The sequence below is a fragment of the Mus caroli genome, chromosome 16 (assembly GCF_900094665.2).
Source record: "Mus caroli chromosome 16, CAROLI_EIJ_v1.1, whole genome shotgun sequence".
In the NCBI taxonomy this organism is placed as follows: Eukaryota; Metazoa; Chordata; class Mammalia; order Rodentia; family Muridae; genus Mus; species Mus caroli.
In genome coordinates, this window is record NC_034585.1 from 29211795 (window position 1) to 29224949 (window position 13155).

Consider the following 13155-nt stretch of genomic DNA (forward strand, 5'->3'; position numbering starts at 1 on the left):
AGCCCTGAACTCCTGATCCTTCTGCCACCACACCCAGTTTTTATGTCTCTTGGAGTTGATGCCAAAAAACTCAGCAGGATGCTCTGTGGGCTGCTGTAGAGAGTTTGAGCTCAGAGGTGCTGGGAGCCCCTGCTGTGCAAAGAGGCAGGCTGCTCAGAAAGCAGAGAGAGACAAATGGTAGCCGCTGCTTGCCTCCTACAACCAGATAAATAAAAGATAGCGATAAATGAATAAGAATTGACTTAATTGCTTTGAAGAATAGAAGGGAGATACAGTAGTAATTGTTTAAGTGTTTTTAAGTATGCATGGAATAAAGAAATCCAGGCCTTTGATCTCAAATGTAAGAAACAAAGGCACAGAGATAGAGAGGAAACTCTATCTCAACAAATAATAATGAGATATTAATCTCCATAGAAAGGAGATTGAACGAAAACCGATTTAATTGTTTTTAAGGATAGAAAGGAGATATATGCTTTAAAGGAAAGTTGAAAATGTCCATGCCAGGGCAGGCAGCTGTGTTCTTTGTACATGGGCTACACAGGAATTCTGGGATTGCTTAGCCTGGTATGACAAATTAATAGCCTGGTATGAAAAATTAATAACCTGGAAATAGAAGAAAATTTAATTGAAGTTAAAAATATAGAAAAGGATGTTAATTCAAGTTATATAAAGAGGATATATATATATATACACACATATATATGTATATGTATGTAGATACAGAGCTATTAATCTCCATAGAATGGAGAATTTACATATGCATAGATGAATAAATAAATTTAAGCCTTGATCTCACTAATCACAGCATTCGGGAGGCAGAGGCAGGAGGATTTCTGAGTTCAAGGCCAGAGGCCAGCCTGATCTACAGAGTGAGTTCCAGGACAGCCAGGGCTATACAGAGAAACCCTGTCTTGAAAAACAAAACAAAACAAAAGAAAAAAATTAATTGTGTAAGAACAAGGCAGGGGATAGTGGAGGAGCACTGTGTCAATGGATAATGGTACTTGTTTAGATTGCTTTGATTGTTTTGAATTGTTTTGATTATCAATATGTGTGTGGTTATAAGTTTGGTGGTTATGATATTAAAAATCCTCTGGGAGAGAGGTCAAAATAGAACAGGCCTGAAGAGAAAGAAGACTGCTAAATTGAACCAATCTGTACCTTTAAAGATTTTGGGTTACTGGACCAAGGACCATGCTATTTTGGGAGAGAGGCTCTGTATTTGTGTTAACAGGAAAGAAGAAAAGGTTTTGGACCCTTTCCAGAGTGATATGGATCAAATATGACAGGGGAAGACCCCCTGAAGATCTTGGCTACAGAAAAGAAAAATTTGAGAAAGTCAAACAGGACAGCTCCCTGCCTCCACAGAGCTGCCCCAAAAAAGTGTCATAAAGTGGATGGCAACAGTGTTATTGTGTCACTATTCTAAGACAAAAGCCCAGAGCACCTGCCACCTTCTGAGGGCTAGGAAAAGGAAGAGGAAATGAAAAGGCTCTCCCCTGGTTTCTGGGAGTGTCTTGACTTCTGTTGGGTCACCCGGCCCATGTTTTTATACTCTTATGGTATTCATAGATATTCATGTCTTGCCTAAGTATCTCCTTTTCTTTTCTTTCCTTTCCTTTCCTTTCCTTTCCTTTTTTTTTTTTTTTTTTTTTTTTGGTTTTTCGAGACAGGGTTTCTCTGTGTAGCCCTGGTTGTCCTGGAACTCACTTTGTAGACCAGGCTGGCCTCGAACTCAGAAATCCACCTTTCTGTAGAAACTAGGAGCACAAAGGATGCATAGATACAACTACAGACAAAATAGCCATTCACATAAACATAAATAAGTAAACACTCTAAAAGAAGAAATACTACCATAAGTTGGAGGGTAGGGAGGGGCTGTGAACTGCCGTCTTTTGAGCATGACGTGGCTGCTCGACTCATGACCTCACAGCAGATGTGATTACCTGCCCAGGATCAATTAGCATAGATGGGAGAGGGGCTCATTGATGGCTCTTGTGGGAACAAGTCATTTTTAATTTGGGGTGCAGCCAGTGGTAAGTGGAGGGCTCCATGCCCATGCTTATATAGTCAGGACTCGATGGAAGAAAAAGAAAGGAGGAGGAAGAGGAAGAGGAAGGGTATGGTGGTGCATGACTGTAACCCCAGCACTTAGGAGGCAGAGGTAGGAGGATCCCTGTGAGTTTGAGCCCAGCCTGTTCTCCATTGTGAGGCTCCAGGACAGCCAGGAGTACATAGATCCTGTCTTAACAAAACAAAACACCAGAGGACATGGCGTTGGGAGGAGGGGTATACTGGGTGGCTTTGGGGGAACACTGGAGGGGGGAGTAAGGAGTAGCTATGATAAAAATGTATTGTTTACCTGTATGAATTTTTTAAAAAGAATATTGCACTAAGAATGTGTGCAAGTGGACCTGTTTAGTGTGCATAGGGGTTGCTACACAAGCCTGGAGATCTAAGTTCAACCCCCGCCCCCCAAACCCATGTAAAAGAAAAAAACTCTCAAAAGTTGTCCTCTAATCAATACCTATGCACCTGGCACAAAAGCCACCCCCTACATTATGCACACATATATAAACAGTATAAATAATAAATAATGAGTTAGGTGTCTAGGCTCTGCCAATGTATCGATCTGGTTTTAACTTCAATTAATTATATTTTTACTGATTTGTATAGGTGTGTGTGTGTGTGTGTAGCTCAGAGGACAACTCACAAGAGCCGTTTCTCTCTATACTAGGTAGGTGCTAGAGGACTTGGGTTTTAGGCCTGGCAGAAAGTCCCACTATCTTTTATTTTTATTATTTACTTATTTTATGTCTGTAAGTACATTGTCACTGCCTTCAGACACCAGAAGAGGGCATTTGATCCCATTATAGATGGTTGTGAGCCACCATGTGGTTGCTGGGAGTTGAACTCAGGACCTCTGGAAGACCAGTCAGTGCTCTTAACCACTGAGCCATCTCTCCAGCCCCACTTCAAACTCTCTTGCTCATCTAATTTTTTTATTTTGCCCCAAAAGGTGGTTTTCTGGTTCAAAGGCAAATTACCTGAAAACTTGTAAAAATACCAGTATGAATGTTTGAACCTATCCTCCCAATTGGCAGCATTTACCTGGCCATCTTTTTTTTTTTTTAAAGTTTATTTATTTATTATATGTAAGTACACTGTAGCTGTCTTCAGACACCCCAGAAGAGATTCAGTTATCATTACAGATAGTTGTAAGCCACCATGTGGTTGCTGGGATTTGAACTCAGGGCCTTCAGAAGAGCTCTTAACCATTGAGTCATCTCTCCAACCCGCCTGGCCATCTTTTAAAAGCATTGCCCAGTACATGGTATCATGGTATCTTGTGATCAATGTATACATGTCAAAACTTACTTGAATCAATTAGTCTGTTTATCTATCTGGTCGAGGCTGACCTCAAACTTGTTATGTAGCTGAAGATGGCCATGAATCCGGTCTTCCTGCCTCCACCTCTTAAGTGCTGGATCACAGGTTTACAGCAAAGCCAATGAGCAAAGCAAGTCATCATAGCTTTTTAAAAACGTTTTTCTTTCTTGAACCAGGCTCTCATTATGGAGCCTCAGCCAGCCTGGAACTCAGAGATAGATCAAAGGAGTGCGCCACCACAGCCAGCCTTTTTACATTTATCTGGTATGTGCATGCATGTTCATGCTGTGGTGCACATGTGTGACGGTCAGGGATAATTTGGAGTCAGTTTTCTCCTTCCATTGTACGGATTCTGGGGAACAAACTCAAACCCTCAGGTTCGATGCCAAGAGCTCTTACCCCCAAGTCATCTCTGACCCTATCATCAGCCCCTTCCGTGGGCCTCCATTCACCATCTACCTCAACTACAAATTAGTTCCAACTACTTTTTGAATAGTTTTTCTTGACACATGTCTAAACTGAAATCACTACCACCTAGCTATTACTCCCTTTCGCCTCCCTGTCTTAATGAAGAGCCAGCCCTAGTATTCTCAGCAGACCATGGCAACAATGTCTTGCTCTTGGTGTATAAATCATGTCCACTGACCTTTTTTTTATTTTTTTGGCATGTGTATAGGTAGATGTTCATGTGTGTGTGCATATGTGCTGTTTGGCTGGATTTTTGTCAACTTGACATAAGCTAGAGTCATTTGGAGACAAGGACTCACAGTTGATGCCTCCATAAGATTTGCCTGTAGGTGTCTGTAGTGTATTTTATTAATGATTGATATGGGTGGGTCTAGCTCACTGCGGGTTGTGACACCGGAGAGAGATAATCCTGAATGGTATAAGGAAGCAAGCTGAGTGGCCTACAGCAAGGCAGCAAGGTTCCTCCTGCCCCCAGGTTGCTGCCCTGGCTTCTCTTCATATTGAGACTATAAATTGTTTGGTCATGGTGTTTTCCATAGCAATAGAAACTGTAAGACAGCGGTGTAGGGGCTGGTGAGATGGCTCAGCGGTTAAGAGCACCAGCTGTTCTTCCGTAGGTCCTGAGTTCAAATCCCAGCACACATGGTGGCTCACAACCATCTGTAATGAGATCTGACACCCTTTCTTGAGTGTCTGAAGGTAACTACAGTGTACTTACATATAATAAAAAAACAAAATCTTTAAAAAAAAAAAAAAAAAGACAGTAGTATAGACCAGAGGTCAACGTTGGGTGTCCTCTTTAGCTGTTTTCCACCTTGTTATCTCAGAAAAAGGAGTCCCATTGAATCTGGACCCCAATGGTTTGGCTAGACTAGCTGTCGGCCAGCAAGCCCAAGGGATCCCCCATCCTGTGCTCGAAAGCCCTGGGGTGACAGGTATGTGCCACCAAGTCCACCTTGTGGTGCTCCAGACTGCTTCCACAGCAAACACTACCAACCGAGCCATCTCCCCATCAGAATACCTCAATACCGCTCTCCTTCACATCCTTAGCTACCTTAGTTATGTCTCAATCATACTTAGTTATGTTTTTGCAGGTGGAATAATCATAGGATTATAGTGTGGATCATGCTGTGACCCTGACACAAACCTTTGCTTTTCCATGAGTCAGGAAAAGTCCAAAGTCCTTAGTTTGACAGCTAAAATCTGGCCTCAGTATCTTGGTGCTATTATACTCTCTCACCACCTCTCCAGCAGGCCGTTTCCAGATATTACTTACACACTGCATTGCAGCACAGACTGCCATCTGCCTAGAACAGTGAGCTACGCTTTCATCTCCTGAGACTCTTCTCTGATGTCATTCCATGTTTAGAGCATCCGTTGTCTTCCATCACACAGGACCCCACAGGTAAGTCCATTAAGGCAGTGACCTCTTTGTTACTGGTCACCTTCACATAACTCTGGAGCAGCTGCAGAACAGACTGTTGTTTCTAGTTCTTCTCTATTTATATTCATAGTAGCTGGCAAGAGCTACTATGGAATGAGTGATACAAAATATTTAACCAGTATTGAATTAAATTTTCTGATTTATTTCTAAGTCCAAGTAAGTGGTTGATAGCAGGGTGGCTGGAGAGATCTTCCACAATGTGAGAGCTCAAGTATGGCCACATAAAACACGTAAGTGTGGGACTCATGACACTTCCGTATGTCAGCTGCAGAGTGCTCTTTGAAAGGGCAGACAGCACTCAGAGCTGTTTCACAATGCTTTAGCCAGCCAGCCCCTCACCCTTCTATAAGGGATCTTGTGTGCATACCCTGACCACTCTGGGGACCTTGGCTAGAAATAACTGTCACCCTTTGGCTTCTGAAGTGGACTGTCGCTGACAGTTTTCATTCCAATCTTAAAGCCTTTTTTCCTTCAAAAGTGAAGACATACTATATATGGTGGCACATGTCTGTAATCCCAGTACTCTGAAAATTGGCAGCATGACAGATCTAAGTTCCAGACCAGCCTGCTCCACTCCAGAGTGAGACCTTACTTCAAAAAACATAAAAAAATAGTGACTCAAAGACTGCATTTCCTGACACGTGCAGAGTCTAGACTTGACTGAACACTCGTATGACATCAAAGTAGAGTCTGGAGGGAAGACAGAGGTAGTGGGAAGGGTGTGACTTAAATGCATGATACATAGATGAAAGCAGAATAAAAAACTATCATTCGTACAATGAAGGAACACAGAACACAGATTGGGAAACGAAGAAAGTCAGCCATGTTAAACAAAGCTGTCTAGCCTACTTCCATTATAATATGCTTAGAACTAAACTTCAGAAATTAGCCATTTGTTATTTATTTATGGTACTGGAGATTTGAACCCAGGATCTTGTGCATGCTAGAAAGCACTTTGCATATACTTTGGTCTGTATATTTAGAAGTCATTACTCCTGATTCTTTCTTTTCCATAGAAAGTATGTGAGCCCCTTCTTACTAGGCTTAAAGACTGGAAAGAGTGCACCCGAGATGCTGTGTTTGTATCAGGGAGAGACAGCAAGTTACGTGCAGGGAATAAAGACCACAGTTTGAGTCAAGTATGTATTTAAAAACAAAACTAGGAAACGTGCAAGGGAGGAGAGAGTCTGGAGGGGAGGGGTGTGCAAGGGAAGAGAGAGTCTGGAGGGGGAGGGGTGTCTGAGGGCAGGCATTTGGTCTGGACATAGACTGTTCCAACAACCATCAACAGGCCTTGCCCACAGTCTCAGTCTCTCTATACTTGGCTTATGGAATCATTTTAATACTAATACTTTTGAAAACTCCTTAATTTCTGTCTCATCCAATTGTTATTTCTTGATTCAAAGATATAAGAACTATGAAGTTAACTGTAACTTCTGTACAGTTTGGGTCTTGGCTGTTTTTCACGCTTCCCAGTCATGCAGGGACTACCTGAGCACGGAGCCATTGCACATGCTCAGCTGGGCCGAGGGAATTTGCTGCACATGCTCTGTTCCATCTGGATGTAAGCTGGAGAGTAAAAATGAGAGATGAACGAAATGGCTTGACATTCCAAAGTCAACAATGAGAAAAAATGGCAACTATGAAATGACATGAACTACCACAGAGTTCCTTGTATGAACTTTTTAATGAATTATGAGCCAATGAACATTACAGAATTAAGCCTTAATATTTCTTCTTTCCTATGAAAACCTAGATAATATAACCACCTGTCTCAAGTAGGACAGAAGACCATAGTGAATAAGAGTAATAGTAATTAACGTTTTGTTCCACCCCTGCATGCTTCCTTATGCATGACGTAAGAGCTTCCTACAGCAACAACAAATTCAACATGTTTCCCTGGTCACAGCTGCAGCTGGAATGTGACAGATGCTACACTTCTGCGGCATTGTTCATCCATACCACCACCACTCCCAGTGTTCTCTCTTGCGCCCTCTACATCCTCGTGAGGCAGTGAGGGGGGCAAGAACTTCCTACTTCATAGGTGATGAACCTCTAGGTAAAATTCGGCACAACTGCTCTCAACCTTTGGTAGCATTCTGAAACCAGGGCATTTTTAAATCCTTATGGTCAGAACATATCCCAGTTCTGACACCAGAATCAGGATACGGACCCATCCACAGTATTTTTAAGCCACTCTGAGATCCGGCCATGTTTGAACAGCACTGACTTAGGTGATTCATACTCAGCTCAGGTACAACTGTGTCTTCCATGTGCTCTTTAAGCACCACCAAGAGCACGACCTCCTTCAACACTCAGCAGTTTGCCTTAATGATCTGGGCAGCCACTACTGATCTCACTAACAAGATTTCTAGTAAATAGATCAGGCTATAAATGAAGGTTCTCTGTTCTCTAGAGGCCTGTCCTGACTAGGAACACTCAAATCGTTGAGCTAAAATGGCTTGTTGTTCTGGGAATGGTAGCATTCCCTCTAATCCCAGTTTTGGGGAGGTTGACGCAGGAAGATCGCTGTGAGTTCAAGGATAGATTGAGCTACATAGTGAGAACCAGTCTTTTAAAAAACCAAAAACAAAACAAGACACAGAAAGAGTGGGTTGGTGTTGAATTGTTAGACAATTATCCGACTCTAGGTTCAATGAGGAATGAATAACCACGTGATTTTGTTTTCCAGTCACCACCTTCAAAAACTTGTTGCAAATGAACATTTACCAACAAGACAAAAACAGAAGTTCTGAGTCAAACTCATGAGAACTTGAGGAACTGTAACACCCTGAAGATGCAGCAAGTAAGGACCACCTGCACCTTTTAACTAGTCAGTCTTCATCCTTACCCAGGTCTTTAATCAATTTTTAAGTGCCACCAAATTCTAGAGCAGAAAAACAAACAAAAAACCCACAAAAAAACAAGAAAAACAAAACAATTCCTGGGCCAGCTATCTTTCCTAATACGTTTAACATATAATTCCACTTTGTACAAGGTTTCTTCTTGATACAGATTATCAAAAAGAATCTTTAACAAATTTCTCTTTTTCAAGCAACATAGCAAATATACAATAAATACCTGTAACCCTTTCAGGAGGCGACTGCAGACCCGCCCTGTGGCCTGCAGACCGTCCTGTGGCCAAGCCTCCTGTCTCATAGCAGTGGGGACCAATTCAATCCTCAAGCACCCCAAGAACCCCAGCAAGCTGCTCTCTGTCCCTAATTTTATTAGATTTAAAACAAAATATACATACAGCAATCATGTAAAAAGTACAAAGATTTTACTTGCCTTCATCAATTCTTATGTATCTAAACCATATTCATTATACTTTTATACAGAAAGACGTTTCTGTTCTAACAAAAGGAAAAAAATCAACAACCACCTCAGCCCATGTGTTGAATCACTCCAGCGAGTATTAGTGAGAAGGTAACGGGTCAGAATAGGTCACTCTTTCCAAGGAAGCTTTTGTGGCGCTGCCAACCTGAAGGTTTCAGCATTAAGTCCCATGGGGGCAACACCTAGGTGACTAACAACACTCCTAACCTGGGTTCAGGCTGGCACTGTCTCAGATGGGTGAGTAAACATTTGATGACAGCCCTAGTGGAGACTTTGAGGCTTCGATTGTTGTATAATGTAAACAATATGAAATTAAAAATTCTTCATAACAGCTACAGCATTATAAAGTTAAGAAATAAGAGAATGGCTGACCATGTGTTTTCCTAGGGTTTATACTAATAGCGCTCACACCGAGTTCTGTAAGAGCAGCTGAGACTGTTCTGTGTGGAGACCAGTTTTCTCAGAAGGCCAAATCTAAAGCCAGATGCCAAGAGGCACGTTCCTATCTATCACCTCTGAGTCAGCCTTGCTGGCATGTGCACAATGCTAAGTAGATCTGCTTCCCCAGTCTTTAACCATTGAGGAACCTTTATCATAATCCTGTTATAGCCATGGACTATAAGCCCAAAACACTATCAAATGAGCCAGTACAACATGTCTCCTCTCCTTTTCTCTGTTACCCTACTATCCCCAAATGTCACTGTAATTTTGTACCATGTAGTGATTTTTAAGAAATTGAAGTAGAACAAAGCAATGCCTTTGTCCCCCCCCTTTTTTTTACAGTTTTTACACACATTATATATACAACTTTTAAAATAGCTGCACAATTTTATTTCTCATTGCTAGAGAAGTGCAGTCCAGGCAGACCATGCTTCTCAATATATTAAAAATATTAAATAAAACCCAGCCAGTTTCATACTTTCTAAGTCAAGCTGGCTAGAAATAAAGGGACTGGAGAAAGAACAGGCAGTTGTAAGATGGAACCGAGCCTTCTCCATCAACACTACATAAACCCTTGCGATTCCCTCCTATGGCATCTCTACACGCTCACCTTTAAGCTGGAAGTAACACACTGCTAACTTAGAGAAGACGCTGTGGCAACATGCATATGTCAACTGCCCACTCAACCAACTGCAACCCTGAGGATTTTCTGGCCCAGTGGAAAGAGGAAACGCTATGATCATTCTATGGAGGAGCTGCTTCTCCAGTTCTCAACTTCATGTGTCTTCAGGATGTTTCTTGGGCATGCACACATGATACTATCACTTCATGGTTCTACTTTCCACAAGTAGATCTCTTCTCCACTCTTCTTCTTTCCGGAAAGCCACTGTCATCCATCCAGAGGTTTTCCAAGATAAACCAAAGTCACTTCTGTGTTGCCATATACTGCAGAGACAGCTGGGTATAAGCAGGCTTTTGGAAGTCCTCGAAAGGCAACCCCCAGGAACTCATACCCACGCTCAAAAGCTAAAGTCTTATCCTCCATGTCCAGGATGACTCGGATTCTCTCTCCTATCTGCAAATAGACATTACAAGGTTAGCAGGATATCCAGCAAAGGCATGGCTAGAAGAAAGAGGATACAAAGCCGGGCGTGGTGGCGCACGCCTTTAATCCCAGCACTCGGGAGGCAGAGGCAGGCGGATTTCTGAGTTCGAGTCCAGCCTGGTCTACAAAGTGAGTTCCAGGACAGCCCGGGCTACACAGAGAAACCCTGTCTCGAAAAACCAAAAAAAAAAAAGAAAGAGGATACAAATCAGGAAGTGGAAAACATACAAAGAATCTGTATCTTCTTGATGAAAGAACACACATTATTCTCCATACACATATATTTTAACTTTGTTTCTCTCTTTTTTTTTTTCTTTTTGATTTTTTTCAAGACCAGGTTTGCCTGTATAGCCTTGGCTATCCTGAAACTCAACTCTGTAGGGCAGAATGGCCCTGAATTCAGAGATCTGCCTGCTCTGCATCCTGTGTGCTGGAATCAAAGGTGTGTGCCTATGCTACTGCGCCTGGCTTTAAAAATGAACAGCAACACTGACTGTTTAAACTGCAAACTCAATACAACCAGCTTTTCTCCCATTTTAAAAACTGAAGCAGCAAGACTGGGTCATCTTTCTAGTTTGCATCCATAAAGAAAGGGTGCATTGTATGCTCAAGACTGGTAAGTAGGACTGGCCATGGCCTCCTCTGACAGGCTGCTTGCCCAGCATGCATGACGCTACGGGTTCAACCCCAAGCACCACACAAGCTGGGAATGGTGCATAGTAGTGATCCCAGCGCCTGGGTGGGAGGTGGAAGGAGGAAGATGGAGGTTCATCTACACAGTGAGAGCAAGGCCAGCTAAGCTACATGAGCTCCTGTCTCCACAGGGAAGGGAAAGTAGTAAGTCCTAGATTTATAATTGAGATTTAACACTTCCTAATTATGGTAACTCCTGCTGTTATCAGTAACTTTCCTTCATTTATTTCCTATCACAAATGACCACCAACATCGGCTTTTATCCACTCTTTGCCCAACTGAACCACTCTTTCCAATGCCTATCGAACAGATGCAAACAGAACAATGCTTCAGCTCTATCTACCAGGCACCACTGCTTCTTATCCTAGAGTCCTATCCTCAGTCTCAGGGGTCAGCCTTCTTCTGAAGCAGATTAAGATGCCACAACTAATCCTGCTGACATTCACAAGTTTGGGTCACCTTGGAACCTACAGCACGTGTGTTCAGAGTAAAGGAACTGGAAAGCACAAGTCTCCACGGTATGGGTGTCAGTGGGTAAAATGCTCTCTGGAGACAGAGATAGGTGGGTCTCTGAGTTTGAGGCTACCTTTGTCTACACAGTGAGTTCTAAGACAGCCAGGGTTACATGGGGCTTCTCTGTCTCAATAAATAAATAAATTAATTAATTTTTTAAAAAGTGGCTGGCAGAACAAGAAGATACCGTGGAAGGGAGCAAAAGAAGAGACGAGAGCACAAGCTCCACCCAAGCCCACTTGAGAGCACAGAGATGCTACACATGAAAAGCTCCCCGGGAAGTGGACTGAGCGCAGAGGCAGAAGAGCAGAGCTAAAAGCTGCTGCTGCGTACCACAGGGGCGGGAAGTTTACAGCCTCGAGTCCCAAGATACTTTTCTTCCCTTACTAGAAAATCTGCATGGACAAAAGAATAAGGCAGTTTCTAGAAAAAGGAGGCCTGCCAGGGTTGTTAATACATCTTACCCACACAACCTACTTTTACTTCAAAAAGAAAAATCACTAGGCTAAAATAGGAAAAGTGTGACTCTCAAAGTGGTGGGGTCCAAAGGCACAGGCTACCTGGACCTAGGCTTTTTAATTTGATAAAGAATTCAAAGTATTTATAGTTACTCTATGAATGTGTGTGTGTGTGTGTGTGTGTGTGTGTGTGTGTAACTGTGAAATGCAGTTAAGACATTCTAAATGTGTCCAAAGAATTAAATAAACAAGAAATCTCAGTAAGAGACATGGAGACAGAAAAAGAAACCAAATGGAACCAAAGCATACAGTAACCAGAACTCATCAGCCTGGATCACCAGCAAACTGAGATGGTAAAATAAAAGCTAGAGCAATAGAAACTATGCAATCAAAGAAGAGGAAGTGCCAAACACCGTGGTGCACACCTTTAATTCCAGCACTCGGGAAGCAGAGGCTGGTGGGTATCTGTGAGTTCCAGCCCAGCCAGGAATACATAGTGAGCCCTGCCTCAAAAACAAAAACAAAAAACCAACCAAACAACAAGAGAAACAAGGCTTGCAGATGAGGAATAAAAGGATCATAAATTATAGGACACAAAGACACTATTAAGTCGTCTAACAATTATAGTATATGCAAATGAACTCAAGAGAGAGACTGTAAAATGGTGTTAAATAAAAAAGACTAAACCACCTGCTATTGAGGGGTCCCATTTTAATAACAGGATAGACGAAAGCAAAAGGCTGGAGGATGCACTGTAATTGTAGCCCATGAAAAGTTGGAGTGACTACATTAAAGTCAGACAATACAGACTCAAACACAGGAATATGGCAGAGTCCAAGGTCATTTATAATGGAAAACAACTTGAGCCCTTGAGTCTATGAAGCAAAAACTGATAGAACAAAAAGAAAAACAGACAAGCTAGAGAGCATAGTTGGAGACAAGTATTTTTCTCACTGAAAGAATAAGTCAAAATACTAACAACATAGACCACTTAAATCCTGTCATCTGGACTATTCCATCTAAGAACAGAATATAAGTTGCTTTTAAGCACATATGGAACACTTATCAAAAGAGACAACACGTAGAGAATAAAACTAGTTTGTATGTATTTCAAGACAGGACTTCTCTGGTTAGCCCTGGCTGTCCCAGAACTTGCTTTGTAGACCAGACTGGCCTTGAACTCAGAGATCCACCTGCCTGTGTCTCCCAAGTACTGGGATTAAAGGCATGTGCCACCATTATCAGCTCAACTAGTATGTATGTATGTATATATATATATATATATATATTTTTTTTTTTTTTTT

At 42.1% G+C, this 13155-nt stretch overlaps 1 protein-coding gene across 1 annotated transcript in view; it reads right to left on the reverse strand.

Moving 5' to 3' along the window:
- Positions 1 to 6970: 6970 nt before the first annotated feature.
- Positions 6971 to 13155, reverse strand: part of Fbxo45 (F-box protein 45) — a 16061-nt gene continuing 9876 nt past the window's right edge. The window contains exon 3 of the mRNA XM_021184909.1: positions 6971 to 10157. Coding sequence (XP_021040568.1) covers positions 9972 to 10157 — 186 coding nt within the window. The 3' untranslated portion in view covers positions 6971 to 9971. The remainder of the gene's footprint in view (positions 10158 to 13155) is intronic.